Source organism: Nannobrachium achirus (genome assembly GCF_963921795.1).
Source record: "Nannobrachium achirus genome assembly, chromosome: 7".
Classification (NCBI taxonomy): domain Eukaryota; kingdom Metazoa; phylum Chordata; class Actinopteri; order Myctophiformes; family Myctophidae; genus Nannobrachium; species Nannobrachium achirus.
The window spans coordinates 61,779,432-61,801,268 of NC_137816.1; the positions used below are offsets into that span (position 1 = coordinate 61,779,432).

The window sequence follows — 21,837 nt, forward strand, 5'->3', positions numbered from 1 at the left end:
ATGGGGGCCAGAGGAGGCAGCAGCTTTTGATTATGGCCCTGTTGACTGGGGGCACCGCCCAGATCTGGACCGTGTGTTTGCGGGACAGAAATAGTTTCTGTACAAACATATTGTGTTTTTTGAGTTTTTATTGGACTTGGAGACGGAGTCAGTGGCCCTCGTTTATCACCGCCTGGTGCTATCATTCCATCAGTATGACTGTTCTTTCCATAGAGAGGCTCACGTCCAGGAAATGCTTGAGCCATATAAATGTTTTGTCACCTTCCCATGTACTGGAGGAAACCACCAAAGGCAAATTGAGTCTATTTTTCCGCCTTTCCTTTTTTCTTTCATTTTTTATAAAGAATAATTAAACACATTATACTCTAGATCAGGGGTCTTCAACATTTTCAGGCCTTAGTTGAGAGAGAGGTGAAGCAGGGACCCCCACAACTTTTTCATAGATTCCATATACTTTCATTGTTTGACAGCACAATCATCAGTGTATTTTGGAAACATGTCAATTTGTGTTTTAAGATATTTAACCACTTGAACCGTCAATACTTGACATCCTTTTCCCCTCTACACCAAATCTCTTTGCCGAAAATAGACAATCTAAGAGCTCAGATCTGCTATCTGCTATTTTTGGCTAAAGTTCTCAGAATAATATGGATGCTAGGGTTTAGGGTTTTTTATCATGTTGTTAAGCACTTTGTAACATTGTTTTGAAAGGTGCTATATAAATAACGTTATTATTAAGTGGTTAATATAAAAAAGGTTTCTATCAGACAAAGATTTGGAGGACCCCCTTTAGTAACTCTGAGGACCCCCTAGGGGTCCCGGACCCCCTGTTGAAGACCCCTGGAATAGAATAATTAAACACATTTATACTCTAGATCCTAATTTTAGCTAACAGCCACACACACACACACACACACACACACACACACACACACACACACACACACACACACACACACACACACACACACACACACACACATACATTTTTCAGTCTTGTGGAAATGGTTCGGAAAGTCAGCGATTGTAATTAAAATGTCCAAGCCTTTTGTTGTTTATGCGAGTAGAAAATATTGGCAACTTTAATTGAATTTAGACATTGTTGTCAAGGCAAAGGAACCAATCTAGTTCACAGACTTTATTTATTTATTTAGTTTTTCTGATAGGGATCAGTATGGTTGGCTCTAAATGACCCTGCAGAGGAAGTGAATAATTTGATAAGGATAAGAATCCCGGGGAGGTTTTCAGTCTGTTGTTATTATGACACAGCATCTTCCTGCCCTCTCCCCAGAGTCCCAATAAAAAGGGAACTTTCCATCGGCTATTAAAAGCGCAACGAACGAGGGAAAACACAACACACAGCCCATTTCCTTGCTTTATGGAGAGGTGTTGTCTCTATCAGTGGGAGTTGGGTGGAGGAAATTGATGGTGTGTGTGTGTCTGCCCGTTAGAAATGGATAATGGAAACAACTGCAGTTCTCTTCCCTCTACATTAACATTTTTGGATGAAGTGTACAGTACCTTGATTTGAGAGCATTTAGGACGGTCATGGTATGTGAGAATAACATCTAGTGTTAAATGCATGCTTCATTCTGCCAAGTGCTTAGTGTGTTAGCCACGAAATAATAATAATAAAACTTTATTTGTATAGCACCTTTCATGACATGAAATGCAGCTCAAAGTGCTTTACAGAGCAGAAAATGAAGCACAAGTGCTTAACAGAAGAAAAAAAAATACACGTGAATACAATAAAGCAGAAACATAAATATAAAAACATAAAACATTGAAGAACAATTTCAGAACAGTGTGGACGTCAATAGCATCAAAATTCAGCTAAAAGCAAGAGTAAAGAAATAGGCATTGAGCTGTGCTTTAAAGCTATCCACAGAGGCTGCCTGTCTTAGGTGTAGTGGGAGTTTATTCCAAGCTGTCGGTCCGTAGAAGCAGAAAGCTGCTTCACCATATGTCATTGTAGGCAGTAGGCACATTGAGTAGGTCAGCACTAGAAGACCTGAGTGGGCGGTTTGGAATGTATCTATGCAGGCAGTCATAGAGGTACGAAGGTGCCAGACCATTTAGAGCTTTATAAACAAGTAAAATAATTTTAAAATCAATCCTAAAAACAACTGGGAGCCAGTGTAAAGGAACTCAATGTTACGTTTTACATGCTAATGATGCTGAAGGGCTGCTTAGATGCTGTTTACAGTATATTTACCGCCGATAATGATCCAAAATTTGTTTTGCAGCCACAAAAACTAATCATGAAGTCAATTCAAATTCATATTTTTGCAAGAGGATATTTGGCTATTAAAAAAAACACCACTGTGCAACTGTGTCTCGGCTGGTTGGTCAGCATGAATTGCCGACAGAAAGTTAATGAAGAAGACAACAGCTGCAGGCAGAGAAATCAATATTTTACTCTACATCAAGTGGGTCTGGAAGTGAAGCTTATTGGAATGTGCTTTTGGGTTGGGTATTATACTGTCCAATATACACAAACTAAACTGAAACGACTAACATCTCCACAATGTTTTTAGGGGGACGGGCAAAATGTTCAGTGATTTGCTATTTAGCATGTTGCATGTTTCTCGGTGACTGGTGGTGGCTTAAGCCCGTATCAGAGTCTACGGTGGAGACCTATGCACCGCAAATTTGAGGTGGAAAGCTTTCCACCTCAAGTCAGAAAATAAGTGCAGGCCATCATAGTCACGGCCCACGGTGAAGTCCTTTACCCCGTCTAGACCGGTTCAGGTCGACCAATCAGTGAACGGGGTGTAGAGCCTGTCTGTCTGATAGTAAAAACAGAGAGATGTGTTGGGACTCACGGTGGAAAGCTCTCCACCGTGAGGAATGATGTAACGTTGTAGTTTCATGACTCAAAAAGACTCGAAAAGACTACACCGCGGTGTAAAGCCTTCCACCGCGGACCCGACTATGATACAGGCTTTAGTCCTCCGTTTCCCAAACACTGGGTTGAGACCCACTTGTGGGCCATTTTATCCCTTAATTTTTGGTTTCCTATTTTTTGTTTGTAATTATTATTATTTCCAAACATTTCCTTTTTTTCCATGGTTATTATTATTTTTTCAGCAATTTCATGGAGAAATAAAAGAAGCAATTCCATAAATTAGAAAACAAAATGTTTAAGAAGTGGCGAAAATAGCTGATCTACAAGCTCGCTATGTGGCACGAAGCGACGCGTTGTGAACTTGTAGATCTGCTATTTTCACTAGTTTGGGTCCCAGGCAAACGTCTAATCTCTCTTCTGGGTCTTGAGCTAAAAGGTTTGGGAACCACTGGCTTACACTGAGGTCAACTGCTCGCTCACTCTGCTCTGGGGTTCCTGCTGTTTCTACTGCTGCCTCCAGCCAGGGGCGTCACACTGGGGGGAAAAGTGGGACTGAGTTACTAGGGCCCAAGGTGGAGGGGCCTTAGTTATTTTATACTTTAGCTATTGAAAAATAGCAGATATACAAGCTCACAGCGTGGCACCGAGTGCCGCGCTGCGAGCTTATAGATCTGCTATTTTTGAAAAGATTTGAAAATTTGTGCAAATCTTTCAATATATGTATTTTTAAGCGAAAAACTAAACTCAAATTTTGCTTCTGGGGGGTCCCTGGAACTAAATATTTTGAGATGAGGGTCCGTGGCCAAATACATATCATTCTGGGGGTCCTTCACATGAAAAGGTTTGAGCACCACTGACATAGAAACATAGGTTTTAAGAAAAAAAACCTTAGAAGGATTTAGAAGACATTTATAGAATCGTGTCAAAAATATTCAAAGACCTGCACACATTTTCAAGATTTTTCAAAAAATAGCAGATCTACAAGCTTGTATATCTGCTATTTTTCAATGGTTAAAGCACAAAATAATGCATAATAATGCGTTCCCGTGAATCTTTGTACCCTGCCTCCAGCAGATAGAAGCGTAAAACATACAGCATAGTATGACCCACCGTAGAGTGAGCGCTGTAGCTGCTAAGCCCCCAGGGGTGTGTAGTAACTAAGTACATGTACTCAAATGCTGTACTTGAGTACAACTCTGACGTACTTTTACTTTACTGGAGTATTTCCAATTTTCAGTACTTTTACTTCTACTCCACTACATCTCAGAGGCAAATATACAATTGTGTGAAAACTTTACTTGCTAGTTACTTTGTAGATTTAGATTTTGATAATTATTATTATTATTATTATCATACATACATTTAACACTTGGCTATTTGAAAATAGCCGATCTACAAGCTTGTAGATCTGCTATTTTCAAAAGATTGTATAATACATTTTAGACATAATTATGATAAATTACTTTAAGTGCATGTTGATGCTAATACCTTTGTACTTTTAATCTAAAATAGTACTCATTTTGAATTCCCGGATTTTTACTTGTAACAGGGTATTTCTATATTGCAGTATTGATGCTTTTACTTAAGTAAAAAAAAGAGTACTTTTTTCCACCCTTCCACCTTCCACCGCAACAGAAGCTGAGAGGTTTGATGTAAAAATGTCTGATGAGCATTCCAATGTTCAGTCATGTGCAGAGAGAGGGATTCACGTCTCCCTGCTCTGTGGAGTGAGACCGAAAGCTGAGCATCATGCTCATTTACTGACACAGTTTCTCCACAGTAGCCATGTTGCTTGTTTACAGTACACATTGATGTTGTGTTTCAGCTAAGCCAATTGAGACACTTAGACACCAACCTTGCACATCAACTCTTGCGTCGCTACTCTGGGCTTGTCATAATAGGTGAACATTCTGTGCAAATAGGTGAACATTATGCAAAACTTGCTGATCTACAGTACTGTAACTACAGTATGCGTATAGCGGCTATACAAGGCTCACAATGTTTTGTTTTTTGGGGGTATTATATATATTCTTTTTTTTTTTGCAATGGCAGATTTTTCTGGTTTGCAGGTTAGTATAGACCCTGGGGGACCCTGGCCAACAAAGTATATAGATTTAAGGGTCATAATTTATGTACTATATATTACAGTATACGGTCCCCTTTCTCAGAGTAGCAACCATAACTGCGGTGTCAAGCAGCATCTACACTACAGTATGTGTGTGGCTGTGCACTGACACCACAGCGCTCTGGAAAAAGGTCTATTTGCGCGTGTGTGTGTGTGTGTGTGTGTGTGTGTGTGTGTGTGTGTGTGTGTGTGTGTGTGTGTGTGTGTGTGTGTGTGTGTGTGTGTGTGTGTGTGTGTGTGTGTGTGTGTGTGTGTGTGTGTGTGTGTGTGTGTGTGTGTGTGTGTGTGTGTGTGTGTGTGTGTGTGTGTGCGCGAACATTACAACGTCACATCAATGCATCATTCATTACCTTTAGCCATAATACCTTGATGAAAATAACAGCACTGTGTTGGGAATGAACACGGTGACGGCGCTATCGACAAGGAAGGTCATATAACCTTAATTATGTTTACCTCTGGCTGTAATCAGCTCAGCTTTGCACAAAGAGATACCTAGTGGCCCTTATTATGATAGCTGACACTGATAGCATGGTTGTTTCCAACACGTTAGCATTATTAAAGTTGCCATGTGTGGGCGTGCCTAGTGGCTCAGCCTGTTAATACACAGACCATTTGTTCTTTTTACAACTGCAAGTTGGAATCCGACTCTGTATTTTCTTGCATGTCTCTCCTCTCTCGTCTGGCTTTCCTGCCTCCCTCTACTCTCTATATAAGAAATAAAGTATAAAATGCTGAAAAGAAGAGAAAAAGAAAAACACCCAAGTTATTAGCTGTGTGTTTGCTTTTCACCACTTAGCTTCCGTAGACTTCTAATGAATGTTCTGTGATGGACCCCCATCAAAGAAACTCCATTATTCAAATATAATGAAAAAGGCCTGGTTTATCTGATCTGTGAGAAACAATGGACACTTGGACAATATATTGTGTAAGGATACAATGGACATAGAAGCACGTTTTCTTTTTTCTTTTCTTTTTACAAAGAGCATGCTTAACTAACTAGTGAAGAACCTCACATTCACATCTGTATATTTATGTATGTAACCTTTTTTGCCAGAGGTTCTCATTACCTCAAGATGCAACAGATAGCATAGGATATGAATGCCACGGAAACACCAGCCAGCCTTAGTGAAAGACTTTGATACTGCAGTGCAAACTGTGCCTTTATAAAAAGGATCTACTGTAAGCTGCAAAAATCCTTTAAATATCCCACTCGGACCAGGCTTGCCTTGTGGCAGACTAGACAACAAGATCTTGAGTTGACGCAAACAAACATGACTCCCCTTTCTATCGCTTCTGTCTTCAACTGGACACAGCAAAGCACTGTTGTCTCTTCTACAACTGGGAAGCGAGCATCAAGCATCTTAAATGCTTTACTGCGGAAGCTGTTGGTTCTGATAGGGATTAAGAATAAAGCCGTTATCTTGAGAAGAGCAGAATTGGTAATTAGAGTGGTGTGCGCTCCACTTGCCCTCGGAGTAAACCCCGGGTGCCCGCTCGCTTTTGTTTCGCTTCGTAAAGCTAATGGGACTCTTGGTCAAAGCTGTCAAAAATACTAACAGGTCTTTTTCAAAGCGGATGCTTTGCCTCATATTTAACAATTATATTAGCGGGCCTTGGTAGACCACTGCTGTAGTGTGATTTTCTGGGGTTTGTCCAGTGTTGGCCTTCTGTTTATTGACAACCTGGCTGAAGGTTCAACATCTGTTTTCCATTTTTAATATTTCTGTACTAGTCATTATGTCAATTCCCCCATGTAGTCCCAGTCACTGCTGCTGACCCCTACTGGTTGGTCTTGGTGTGACACACTTGGCTCTGCTTCTTTTCACCTGACAGCAGTGGTGTAAAAAGTACAACAAAGTTTTAAAGTATCAATACTGTAACGTAGAAATACTTTGTTACAAGTAAAAGTACAAAAGTAGGCCTATCTGTATCAAAATGAATGTACTTAAAGTACTAAAAGTAGAAAGTAGTCAATATGCATAATTTCCCATTTTAGTTTTCTGAAGGATAATTTGAAATGGGGGGGGGGGAGTGTTTGTTTATTTTAAAATGTATAAAAATGATTAAAAATGTATTTTACTCGAGCCATGACCCATAAAAATTGGTCCGTTACCCACACTGTTTGGGAAACTGTTGTTTGGAATATAATTAAATATTGAAATATATTTTGACACAATCATTTTATGGCCATGATTCATCAGGAGCCTGGCTTGGTTCCAGTCTTAAATGATGTGTACTGTAGTGGCACGCACGCACGCACGCACACACACACACACACACACACACACACACACACACACACACACACACACACACACACACACACACACACACACACACACACACACACACACACAGCCGGTTGTAGCTACGTGCACCAAGTGTTTGACTTTCCACATAATTCAGCTGGAAGCAGCCATCTAGTTAGTTTGATCACGCACGCACGCAGAGAAATCACCCCTCTTGAATCCTGACGGCTTCCGGGCCCCCTGAAGCTTTATTGGCATATTTAGGCGTTTGTGCTCATTGCCCAGTTAAATAGGTTCCAAATGTCTGAACTCCCATTTAGAGGAAATGGTGCGTGTCATCAGGGAAAGACAGAGCGACGGCAGGCTGAGTTCCACCCAGAGGTGAGGTGCAGATGTGAGATGTTATACTGTTGTAGAGACGGAGGGACGCCACAGATAAAGGAAGGCTGGAGCATGATAGAGACTGATTTAAGATACGATTTACAATTTAGGCATTTAGCAGACACATAATCCAGAGCACTTATAATAAACAAGGACAACACAAGGTGGTAATACATCATAATGAAATGCATAGAAATAGTAATCTACAGTAGGATCATAGGTAAACCAAAAAGCTATCATCAGTCCAAAGCGCCCTACAGACGGAGAAGTGTAGACACAAACACTCGCTCCGCGAGTAAACGCCGGGCGGTCGTTCAATGAAGATGACCACAACACAGCTCTTGCCACCCGCGAGCGCATGCACAAACGAGCACGCACACGGGAATTTCATGGGCCCGCGCCCGCTCGTCTCGCAGCCCCTCAACTTCACGCCTCTCATTGAAAATGAATTACTAGGGTGCATCAACCGCCTCCCGTCTGAAAGACGCTTAACTCTTTTACCGCTTCGGACGTTCCCGTTCGCCCCAATTTTGACCCCAGCTCGTTGCACAATACGAACGCTCGTTCTTTTACCTTGTCTGATGACTGTAAGCTGATGAGGGGTCGCGCGGGTGTGTACAGTAAAAACATCTCCCGTAATGCTGCTTTCAAATATCCACCACACGTAAACATCAATGATGTCCAATTCACTTCCTGGCTGTTCTCTGTGGACCTGATCTAGATTATGCATTTCTATGCTCTGAACGACGGCAAGTGGAGCGGCCCAATTCCATTCCATTCTTTGCATAAGGCTGCCCTCTGCCGCCAGCTTGGCTAAAGTACACATATAATATGAAATTAAAATTAAAATTAAACGTTTGGAAATAATGAATAGATCTTTTTCTATAACATCGCAAAGGTAAGCTGCTTTTTGCTGGCACCAGCCCCAATAAATAAATAATAAATCTGTCAGTACAACTGTTTTAACAGTAGAATAACCATGAGTCTGCATAATATGCTAAATTACATTTTAGCCTTCTCATAAGCCTGCAAGGCCGTCGAGGCTAGGGCAGGTGTTACACAGGCTGAAGAGGTCAGTCTTCAGATTACGGCGGAAGATTGAGAGTAAGTCTGCAGTTCTAATTGCAATGGGGAGTTCATTCCACAGTTTGGGAGCCAGAAGGGAGAAGAGTCTGGTTCACGGGATATACTGTACAGTATATCATGCGTGGAGCGTTGTCCCCAATGTATGTTTTAGCGAAGGTTTTGTGTAATAGCTGGTCTGAGTGAGTGGGAGGGGTTGTAGGGTTGGATCAGGCTTTGAAGATAAGATCCCTGCAGGGAAATTCAGGTGTCGTATCAGCAACAGCAGCGAGATGAAACGCACAAGATGTATAGATAGGATCAAAACAAAGATAATTAAAAATATATTGATAAAATACTGAGCTGCTGGCACTAGACTATCTAGACTGGAGAGAGAGAGAGATATATCATGCAATGGTCAGCATGGAAAGCTACTGTATGTGCAGGCATGTACACACTGCAATATGCAAACACACATACTGTACATGCCGAGGAAAGTGGAAGAATCCAGACAGAAATATGAATAGCATGTGGTGTCAATCAGATTGTCAGAAGGCACATACCTACCCAGACACAAATGCATTCACTGTCCTTCATCTTCCCATTGCACAACTGTACACACACACACACACACACACACACACACACATTGATTTTTACTACTCCACGCACGCACGCACGCACGCACGCACGCACCCACGCACGCACATTGATTTTTACTGACACACACACACACACGCACACGCACACGCACACGCACACACACACACACACATTGATTTCTGCTCTCTCCTCTTCGCGCCCTCTCTCTGACACACCGAAGGGTTTCATTGGGTAGCAAAGCCACACCGGAGGGAAATATCCAGACCCCGTGCTGTGAGCCACATTATTCACCACTCAGTCAGAAATCCCTCAGCGGGGAAGAATATGCATGCCTGCAAATATAGACATGCACACAAAGAGACACACAAAGGCCAGGCATTGAATGACCGCTCACTCCACATGTTTTACTGTATTCATTTCCATCACTGCCTCCGTCATTTGATCGTCCACAGGGAGAGCTTCTTTTTTTCTCCCCAGAATGTCATTAGCAAACACATGGCATTGTTTCCTGTTTTAATATCTCTGCTGCATTAGCATAGCATACACATTCAGCATTGGTAAGCATTGAGTTGGTCAGAATCTATTGAAAGGATAGCCCTTTGAGGTGCAGCATCTTGATTCTAATTTTTGCGTGCTAATTTTAGCACGCACGCACGAACGCACGCTTTCACGCACGCACACACGCACGCACGCACGCACGCACGCACGCACACGCACACACACACACACACACACACACACACACACACACAGTTACAGTAGCTTGCTTACTCTCTCGCACCCGCACCCCCAACCCTCAACTCATTGTAAACAAAGAAACAGAATACAGTACTATGACCTGCCGCCTGTATCAAAGTCAGAAATAAACGACGCAACAATATCCAAGATATTCTAAGAGTCTGCCTCTCACTCTCCCGGGTAGGCTGGTTATAAGGAAGTCATTATATGGATAAAGACTAATCTGCAAACTAGCGGTTTGATCTTGAAGCAAATTAACCATAACCAATTATCCTGCCTAGTAGTGGACTTGAAGCTACACTCTCCTTATTCTGAAGGATAAATAAATAGGGCTTCGTCCTCTATCATTATACAGCTAATTAGCCAATGTGAATTGGATGCTAATGGCAAGCTATCACCACCACCACGCCCAGAGGTGGGTGGTAATGCTCAACATGCTGACTAACTGTGGTGGTTAGTGATACCGTGTTAATTTTTACACATTTTGATTTAATTTGGTCATAGTCGTTTGAATAGAATGTCTTTTAGCCATCTAGTCATACTAGTCACATATATACTATAGTCATATTTTAGTCATCTGAAATGTAGTTGACAAAGTATCATACGATTTTAGTCAATCTACAGTTCATTTTGTCAACCCAAAAATATTTTGCAGACCTTGATGGCATCATAATGCCTGGTTTTACACTTGGTTGGATTGCATGCCAACAATAGCCGATCTACAAGCCTAAAGGCTTGAGTGCCGGGGGGAGCCTAGGGGTTAAAGGCCCACTTCACCTCTGGGACAACCAGATCTTATTTTATTGTTGGTTGGGACACAATCAACGCAATCCTGAGTTATTTTTTGTGTTCAATCTGTGAGATTTTTTAGTATTTCAGCATGACTAGCGATGCATTTTGCATCATATGATGCAGCATGATGCATCATATGGTGAAGTGGGCCTTTAAGTGTCTTGCTCAGGGACACCTTGACAGATTGCTGGGGCTCGAACCTGCTTCCCAGGCGTGCACTCTACCTGTTCAGCTATGGCAGCCGCCATCTTGGGATGGGGTCTAGGAGTTCACAGTCTATGACTGTTTTGAGTTCAAGATGCTTATGGCCCGAGGACAAAAAAAACTGTATCTTAAGCGTCCTGAGTTCATACCTCTGCTTATACTGTAATATACCCACGCAGACGTAGAAACCCTGCATATGCCCGTTAGAGTGAGGTCCTGCTTAGGTCATGTGCTCACTTTGACTTCACTCTGTCTGTTTCCCCTTTGTGTCTCTTCTTCTCCATCTCTTTCTCTCTTTAGTTTCTCACTCTCTCACTCGTGTATCAAGCACTCTTGCTTGATTATTAGCAGAACTCGAAAGATCTGCAGGATGCATAACATTTTGTGCACTCCAAATTAATACGATATACACATACAGTACACTCTATAAGCCTGTGCAATTTGCCATTCTACTGTATTTTGGATGTGAATAACAGTTGGTGCTGATTGATTTTCTTTGCTCCAAAAACATTTTCAAACTGGTGTGTGATTATCTGCTCGGTCGATCCTAAAACGCCCTCTGTTTAACGGGTCAGAATTGTGCGTGAGCAGTATTTGATATGCCTGGTTAGTTCTGACAAGTTCTGTATTGAATTTCTGATGAGAATCCACACACCCTCGTCCGGTTCACTCAGCGTCTTTGTTCCACCGTCACCCCAAGCTTGTTTGTGTGGTGTGACCTAATGTTGAAGCATAATGACACAAACCTGCTGGTGTACAGTAGGGATGGGTATTGGCAAAACCTCACGATAAGATACGTAAGACTGGAGTATCGATACAGCATTGGAAAATAAAATATTGCAATGTTGATTATATTGCCCATCCCTAATGTACAAGTGGAAAAGTGGAAATGACTACCGTGTGTACAGTAGCCACTGTAAGGCGAGTTGTCCCGCAGTAGCCTACAACCACAAACAAACATGCACACAGCACAGTAAATTATGTCTCTCCCTTTTTCCCTTTTACAGTTCCTCCCGAGTTTGTGAAGCGGCCGGCCAACATTTACGCCCGGGAGTCCATGGACATTGTGTTTGAGTGTGAGGTCTCCGGTTCCCCGGCTCCCACTGTCAAATGGGTGAAGAACGGAGATGCTGTGATCCCCAGTGACTACTTCAAAATAATTGTAAGATTACTGACGCACGCGCGCACGCACGCACGCACGCACGCACGCACGCACGCACACAGTATTGTTTATCAAGGGTCTTCAACAGGGTCAGGGTCGGGACCCCTATATAGAGGGTCCTCAGAGTTACTACAGGGGGTCTCCATATCTCTGAGTGATAGATTTGTTTTCCTTCTTTTTTATATTAACCACTTGAACCCTAGTGTCCATATTCTGAGAACTTTAGCCAAAAATAGCCGATCTACTGGCTTGTAGATCACACATTTTGTGATAGAAGTTTGGTGTAGAGGAAAAGGTGAAGAGTGAAAGGTCGGGTTTATTAAGTAATGACGGTTCAAGTGGTTAAATATCTGAAAACACAAATTGACATGAATCCAAAATACACTGTCAAACAATGAATCTCTGAAAAGATTCATCTCTCTCTCAACTAAGGGGTCCTTGGCCTGAACACGTTGAAGACCACTGCTGTACTGTATAAAGTATATATAAACTTAGTGATACTCCCTTTACAACTGTGTCTGGCTTTTCATTTCTTCTCACTTCTTTTGTCCCCTGCTGTCTCTCCCTCCATTTCTGCCACCATCATCCCTCTTTCACCTCCATTCAGAAGGAGCACAACCTGCAGGTGCTGGGTCTGGTGAAGTCAGACGAGGGCTTCTACCAGTGCCTGGCTGAGAACGACGCGGGCAACATCCAGTCCAGTGCCCAGCTGATCATCTTGGAGCACGGTACGCTAGTCATCGTGGGGAGGGCCGGGCTCCATTCCACTAGAAGCCTGAATCATGCTATATTTGCTTACTGGTTGTCGTCGTACTCGGTAAATAGCAGATCTACAAGCTCGCAACGTGTCACAAACTTGACGTGTTGTGAGCTTGTATATCTGCTATTTACCACAGGCAACACCAGTATGCAGCTAAGTATAAATCAGGCTTGAGCGACTGTCGACGGTCCTTTCTCATGTATCGTCAGATTCGTCACTCGCTGCTCTTCGCGGACCTCCGGTGGTCGACACCTCGTTTTGTGTCGAGCCCCTGAGGGGAACTGCCCTGCACACCATCTTTGATGGGGGAGTGAGTGAGGAGTACTCGCAGTCGATGGCATAGTGCAGTGTTTCTCAACCACTGTGCCTGGGGACCTTTGGTGTGCCCCTGAGAAGGGTCAAGTGTGCCCCTTGAAACTGCTTGAAAGCCAGTATTGTATTTCACTAGTTTATTTAAACCAGTGAAAACAGCCGATCTACAAGCACACAACGCCTCGCGGTGCGAGGCGTTGTGTGCTTGTAGATCTGCTGTTTTCGCTACTGTTGTGCGACAGCTTTGTATGATGAAGCAGGGCTTTACAAACTTACAAATTTGAAACTTGGAGATACAAGGTTTCTTCCCAACAGTGACGATATTTACACCCCCGTATTATGTTGGTGTGCCCATGGATTCTTGGGACATGAAAAGTGTGCCCATGCAGAAAAAAGGTTGAGAAACACTGGCATAGTGGATTGAATGGAACTGCGGTGGGGGGTTGTATGTACGCAGAACATGAGAGGAAATTAAATATATATATATATATATATATATATATATATATATATATATATATATATACAGTATATATATTGGTGGTCATGTGTTTTTGTTCTGCACGCTGTCCCATTCCACATCTAGCTTTACAGTGTGCTGCTGCCAATGAGATCTAAGAACTTCAGAACGCATCTTGATCTAGTAACCACACAAAGAAAAGTTTTCTTTTTTTAATATATTTATATATTTTCCAAATGGTATACTTGACTTTGAACACACACGTCCACGCATGCACACACACACACACACACACACACACACACACACACACACACACACACACACACACACACACACACACACACACACACACACACACTCTTTCACATTCCTCTATTAGATGTCTTCATTGCCAAAGGCAAGGATTGCGTGTGTATTCCCAAATGGAGTGCTGGGCATGAACTACAACAAAGCCTGCATCAATGACCGGCTAGGAGTGTGAAAAGACGCAAACACTGCCAACGTCTAGAGACTGAGAGCAGGAGTAGAAGCAAAGATAAAAATAGAAAAACTCCTATGTTGTCATCATTTAGTCACCAAAACATGGGAGTTTGGTACAGACAGAGGCAGATTTAAGCAGTTGAAGTTGTGCTGCGCTGCGTTGCTTTCTGATTGTCAAAAAGAAAGTCATTTTTTTCCTCTTTCTCTAGAAAACCACTGTCCATGTTCATTCTGAGTCCACTGTAAAAAAAAAAGTTATATTTTATGAAGGGGAGACGGTTGAATGTAATTGAGTGTGAAGCCCCTCACTCCAAGCAGGTGGCTACTGGATTAGCATATTTAGGAGACCTGTCCAACCAGGACCCCCCCAGCTGTATTCACACCCTCTCTTTGGCTGGGCACTAAGTCAGAAATAATGATGACCCACAGCTCATAACACACTGGACATCATTATGTATTTCATTCAGAGCACTGTGAATAAGGGCTCAGTCGTGTGCTCCATGTCCCTCTCTTCTTTTCCTCTTCCCTTTGAAGTAAAGATAAATAAGTACTGTATACACTACTAAGGCAGCTGTCCTTCTTTCTCTGCACCCATCTGCCCTCAGCAGCACTTCAAAGAGACTAAATCTCTTAATATCACCGAAATATGTTTTTAATCTGTCCCGGGAAGCAGTGGATGTATTTTACTTCAGAAATAGACATGGCACAATGATGAAGGCTAATCCCATCATGCTTGACTGTAGAATATCACTAGAGCCACTCATTTTCTTATATATTTTATTATGCTTATTCTTTACTTTACACAAATGCAATCCAAATCCAACTTTTCCCTCTCAAAGGTGTTAGTCATATACGTTACGTCTTGTTTTTTTATGCGGATGTGAGGAAAATGTGGACACCTCTATGACACAGTAAAAGTCTCAGTGTTCGTTTAACTCTCAGAATCTCTCGTAAAAAAGGTTTACGCTCTCAGAATTCAATTAACGCAGAGGATTTTACCGTTTATGCGATGATTTTGACTTGATTAACTATTGAAAAATAGCAGATATACAAGCTCACAGCGCGGCACCGAGTGCCACGCTGTGAGCTTGTAGATCTGCTATTTTTTTAAATCGTGAAAATGTGCGCAAGTCTTTGAATATCTTTGACCCGATCTTTGACCCGACTTCTAAATCCTTCCTCTAAATCAGCTGTTCTCAAACTTTTTCATGTCAAGGACCCCCAAAATCAAAGATTTTCGTCCGCAAGACCCTTATCTCAAAATATGTTGTTCCAGGGACCCCCCAGAAGCAGAGATTTGAGTTACAAAAGTCTGCTTTGAAAAATATATATTGAAAAATGTGCACACATTTTCACGATTTTTCAAAAATAGCAGATCTACAAGCTCGCAGCGCGGCACTCGGTGCCGCGCTGTGAGCTTGTATATCTGCTATTTTTCAATAGTTAAAGCATTCAATAATTGTAGGCCTAAATGGGTTAAAAGCAGAGTTGTAGCTCTCACAGTCACAAGAGGCTCTGATGATTTCCTCTCACACCTCCCGTGCTGCAGGTTACTGTGACACACAGCCCCGTAGCCATCTGCCACCTTTATCCTTCCTTTCTTCGTCCCTCCCTTTCCTTCTCGTCTTTCAGAGCCACCTGCTCTCACTGCCCCTTTCTTAGCACAGCCCACTGGGCCCTCTAGGGCTAATTTAGCTGTCCAGAGCAAGTCTCTTTATTTACAACCAGGCACACATAATGAACCCTCCACTCTCCTCCTGCCCCTGTGTTGGACCCCCTTGGTCAGGTGTCCCTGCTTTAACCCTCTCTAAGCTTAAATCTTGCCTGATAGGGCAAGGAAAAGCCCCTCTCCAGTGTCCGCCTGTATGTCTGGCTGTTTCACAGTGGGGCAGATAAGCCAGGAGACTTGCCACAGAGATAAAGGCTGTCTGCACCAAACAGGAAAATCAATAGGGAACTGTTATCTAAACACACCAACTCCAGCATATATTTGCTCATATTCATTAGTGGTCCTGATCTTTTGCTTGTTGACACTACCGGCTTTGCTGAAATATAGCTTTGCTGTTCATTCCTACATGTGTCAGATTGTGAGGAGGACAGCTGTTTTCTGTTAGCATAATAGTTTGTATTGGCAGTTATTTGTAGGAATGGGTCCTCTTATCAGTTGAGTTGAACTCTGGATTGCACTTCGATCAAAGCCAAGAAATCTTAGCGCTGTAAACTTGGTGTGTGTGTGTGTGTGTGTGTGTGTGTGTGTGTGTGTGTGTGTGTGTGTGTGTGTGTGTGTGTGTGTGTGTGTGTGTGTGTGTGTGTGTGTGTGTGTGTGTGTGTGTGTGTGTGTGTGTGTGTGTGTGTGTGTGCGCGCGCGTTTTCAACAAACTCACATCTTAAATCTTGGCAGTTCAAAAATAACCCTCAAATTGCAGTCCATAGCTATTTTCTTGAACATTCCACAGACGTGCGCAATGTGGGTCAGCTAGTTACAAACAGATGTAGGTAAATGGGCTCACAAAAGCCAAAGCTGGACCTCAAGGCGACCTAATTATGCAATATACATATAAAGCCATGCAGTCAAGCCGATGGCGGTTAATTCCACTCGTATTGTCTCCTAGAAGTATGTACTGTACTCTTCTTTTAAGCAGGTGTCTGCCTAGTGTGCTGCAAGTGATTAGATTAGACCCATTTGTGGGTCACGGACCAATTTTTATCACGACTTGAGTAAAAATCCCATTTTCTTTTCCTACATAAAAAGTATATATATATATATATTTCAAAAGTGTTTTAAAATAATTTTATACATTTTAAAAATACACAAACAAAAATAATAATAGATCCATTATTTTCCCTGACAGACAAACGTGGGCAGACAAAAGATGGACAAATTGTGTATTGTGTGTATACTGTATACACTTTTTCAAGATACCAAAAAAACTAACAAAAAAAAACCATCTGTTGTGCACTTCAAAATGCTGAATCTATTCTAGACAATTAGCAACTTTGTCTTGGTGAAATCTGGTTTGAGGCTGAGAGACGTACAGTATACAGTACATGTCCTCTCCTAGTTTTAACTGATAGTTTTAACTCGGAATGGTTGTTGCCTTCAAGGCATTGATAACTGTGACCGATATTTAACATAGATCCTATTGTTCTATTAAAAGGAGGACCTGTAAAAAACCAGACACCACACTTGCCAGTTCCTTCTTTGTGTGCTCACTCAGCGCAGCTTACGTATTCAATGTTTATGTTGGCATGCGGCAATTTTCCATTGTGAGATGATATCTCATCTCAGCACACAGAATGCATTGTTGTATTTAATAGCCTGTACGTGTATACAGTACATGGTAATAGATTGTATATTTATAGCTGGATTTACATGGATTCTAAAACTGGATAGAATAAGTTTCTTTATTCGTTTTGTTTTCTACTTTTTTCCTGCCTGGCATTAATTCAAGAGATGCGCTTTCATGTGAAAGCTAGTTTTTGCCTCCCCCCCAGTATGTTGTAGTGCTAGCATGTGACTCTGCACATCACTCTGACTTTCCCCTCTGCCTCCGTTCTCTCCTCTCCTCCTCCTCTCCCAGCACACACAAATGATGTGTTGACATTTTGTGGTGCCAAAGCTTTGAGCTGAGCATCACCGTAGAACTGGAAAGCTCTCTCCCTAGCTGTTAAAAGATGGAAGCACGTGAACTGCTTAAGCCCTGGGCTGGACGAGCAGTCAAGCCACCGCATTTTCAGAAATTGACAGATAAGAGTGAACCCAAAAGAAGAAGAAAAAGGGAGGAAAAGAAAAAGAGAGAGAGATTTATTTATCCCCCCAACACATACATTGGTTGTTGGGAGTATTATTTTTTTTTACCTGCCAGCTTGAATTCTCGGCTTTGGTATGGATTTGAAAAGAAGATGCTACACCGTCACATCTGATGCAAATGTATTATTTGAGCCGTACAAACACCGCATTCCTCTTTTCTCGCATTGAGTTTTCGTTTTTTAAAATGTAACTTTTGCTACCTTTTGTGCCTATAGTGTCCACACTACTTGGGCGTTTCTTTTGAAACCCCTAAAATGTAGACTTTCTGAAATACCGTTGACCCCGTTTTGCTTTGAAAACTCTGCTTTTGAGTCTGGGCAGGCAGGAACAGAGACTTTTGAAAATGAGGATACAGACCAAGGACGTGCAGAGAATGTTAGAGAGGCAGGGGCTGACATTTCTAAAAGGGCCTTTTGGTGGAAATATCGAAAATAGCCGACCTCCAAGTTCTATGTGTGCACATGCCTGATACAGACATGGCTCACTGTTGGGTCATATCAGTCACGTTTTGTCCTTCCCTGATTCGGCACGTCCCTATATCACGTGACCCTATGTCCATTTACAAGTCTACTGTAAACTGTCCAATGTCTTGCATTTTCTAAATAGTTCAAATAACCCTTGCTAAAGGGGAAACATTGTTTCAATATGCAATCGTCATGTGTCCAAGTGCTGTTTTATGGACGTTGTCAATTTTTCAGGTGTGTACTAGTGATTTCTGAAACCCGCTCGCTCACAGATTTCCCTTTTTAATCATCCCAACTGTGTTTCCAGTCATCTCACTCCTCCATACTGTACATCTAGTTGCCAGTACTGTCTAGCCCAGCATCTTTGTTTAGTACATGCATGTACGTGAGAGACGCCCTCATGATGGATGGCCATTCATTGGCTCCCACAGTGCCAGTTTGCAAGCTAGTGTAGGTGTTCCCGGTGTCTTTATGCTAGTGAGTGGCCAGCCAGCCTTATTCTCCTGGATGCCATTATCCTTTCACCCTTGGCAACATCCATAAAGACACTAATGTGCTCATTCTGGTATATGTTAATTAGTACTACACGCAGCATTCTGGTGTAGCACCCAATCCATCCAATCTGTATTTGAAATAATTGGACTCCTTTGAGTGCAGTGCCTGCTGTTGTCTGTTGTACCACATAGGCCAGGGGTGGGCAACTTTGATGATGGTGAGGGCCACTACATTTCCACCTTCACTCAAGAGGGCCACATTGCATATTGCTACGTCCTACTTTGTCATTCTAGTATCTCATACAAAAGAAGCAAAATAGCAGATCTACAAGCTCAAAACGCATCGCGCTGCGATGCGTTTTGAGCTTGTAGATCGGCTATTTTTGCTTCTTTTGAATTGGAATCTAAATAATTTTTTCGTATTTTTTAATTGGAATCCTGAAATGTAACATTTTGATTTAATTTCAAACACATTTAGTTATATATTCATGTTGACTCTATGAACCTAAATACAAATACCTACATTGTACAAAAAAAAAATACATTTTAATACTACTATACTAGTCATTGAGCTACTCATATAGATTGACGGAATTAAAGCAGGTCATGTTTGGAATAGTAAAAGCTGAAATATATATCAGTATTCCGGTATTAACCAGCGGGCCGCATTAAGTGAAGGTAAGGGCCGCATGTGGCCCCCGGGCCACCAGTTGCCCATGTATGACATAGGCTTTGATGCCTGACAGCGTGAAGCAGGTTCGAGTCCTGTTCCTTTGATGCGTGTCACTCCCCATCTCTCTCAATATAACCTGTCAGTCTACTGTCCTATCAATAAAGCCATGAAAGCCCCCAAACAATATTAAAAAAGGAAAAAATAAATGGGCGATCTGGGAGGGTGCTGTAGGAGTACAGTAGAATGAGTAGATGACGCCCACGGTTTTTCTTGGCATTTAGCCAAATACCAAATTTGGCCCACTCTTTGTCTCCACTCTGATCAAGAGCTTTTGCGCCACACGTCCAGATAGTAGGCAGATATCCTCTGCATAGTCTAGGCCTGTTAAGACTACGGCATTCTAAAAATATGTTTTAAAATGAAAACCCCATCAGTGTGGATGTATAGCACTCTCCCGTGTGCCCAGCCTCCCTGTTAACCCCCCAACCCCCCCCCCCCCCCCCACCCCGAAGTGGCTCATCATCGTAGTGCCTCGTCTAGGGCTACAATTACTCTTCCTTCTCCCCAGTCTGCTGGCAGATAACAGAATAGTACTGTCATCCCCTCCCAGCAGAGGCACCAGGCCCCCACTGAGAGAAGAACCATTACCTGCTCAATCCCCGCCTGAAAGCTACCATCCTGTGTCCCATCACCACCATCACCACCACTGAATCCTCTACCCACTTTCACATGTTGTGTGTGCGCGTGTGCAGGCAGGTGTCAGGAGTACTGACATGGTAGATTGAAATGTATGGTCTACCCAATTCTTATGCTCTGCTGCAGAGTGACAGATCAGGGGTGGGATGGGGAGAAGTGGACTTTTGAGATTTATACAATTTGCAAATCAATCAATTAGGAGAATTATGCACACAGCCCTCCCCTCAAATGACCGACAAAATAATGATCTACACCTTGCAGATTAGTTTATGCCGCTGAAGGATCAATGTTGGATCTCTTAGGAAAGATCCAACACAAGGGTAGTGCACATGCATTTGCAGCATACAGAATACATTTACATACATTCTGAATGTACTTCTGCGTGGCAGTGCGAGATCTGAGAGATTAAGCAAACGGCAGTATTTTTTGCAACTGGAATAAATGTTTCATATTGAGCAAATCATTATCGGCAGCAAATCTTTGCGTAAGTTCAATGACGCCTTTCCACAAGCGCTTCCTGTGCGATGCCCACTAAGTTCAACTTGGTCAAACTGCCAACGCTGTAAATAGACAATGAGAGCAGTTGGAGCACGGAAACGCCCTAATTCTGTCACGTAACGGTATCATCGGGACAACAGACTGTGGAAGGTATTCACCTCCTCTTAAATGGAGCCCTGCCATTGTTCCATTTTAACCCAAAAAGGTGAAAATAGCCTGCTGAAAAATCTCTACTAATAAAAGCTCATGCTCGCATAAGGGCACACAGCCGGCTTTATCCTCTGCTTACGGAGTCAGGGACAGGCCAGTGGGAGCAAGTGTGTGGGTAGTGTCAGCATTCGTGTCTGTGTCAGCGCAATGCTTGTTGGCTACTCAACTGTTAGCATTGTACAAGACAAGTGCACAATTGACAGCAGGTACAGTACAGTACCTCTGTTCAAATTTGACAGTTAAATGTGTTGGCTCTTACTTGCACACAAATACTTGCACACAGGCAGACATTCCACATGGCAGACCATTGAGTTTTTAGCGCAGTGCCACCTGTTGTCGTCAAGAGTTGGACGGTCTGGAGGAGGATGCTGTAGTAGTGGTTGACAACCTCGGTTTTCAACTCGGTAACGCGACATGTGAGCTTGTAGACTGGCTGTTTATTTACAGCGTAGATGTTTTAGTGTAGAATAACAACTGGAGGGGGCCTAGTATAGGGTTTAAGTCAGGGTCTTAAACCCTATCTGTATACTGCTGTGCTACTACTGGACAACTAAATTTCCCCCTTGGGATAATAAAGGTATCTATCTATCTATCTAGGGTCGTTTTTCACGCCAAGGACCACTTCGCTGAGAGAGAGAGATGAAGCAGAGACCCCCTCTACATATTGAATTCATGTTAAATGTGTGTTTTCAGACATTTCACGACTTAAACCCTTGATACTTTGTAAACTTGACCTTTGGCTTGGTACTTGGTCTGCTCTTTTTTTCCCTGTACACCAAACCTCTTCACAGAAAATAGCCTATCAGCAAGCT

At 42.5% G+C, this 21,837-nt stretch overlaps 1 protein-coding gene across 4 annotated transcripts in view; it reads left to right on the top strand.

The window, feature by feature from the left end:
* The window catches only part of LOC308289003 (neogenin-like), a 232,735-nt gene that overhangs the window by 154,032 nt on the left and 56,866 nt on the right, over window positions 1-21,837 (top strand). For all 4 annotated transcript variants that reach the window (XM_080730503.1, XM_080730504.1, XM_080730505.1 and 1 more), the window contains exons 6-7: window positions 12,010-12,164; window positions 12,772-12,892. In XM_080730503.1, the coding sequence (XP_080586629.1) occupies window positions 12,010-12,164; window positions 12,772-12,892 (276 nt within the window). The remainder of the gene's footprint in view (window positions 1-12,009; window positions 12,165-12,771; window positions 12,893-21,837) is intronic.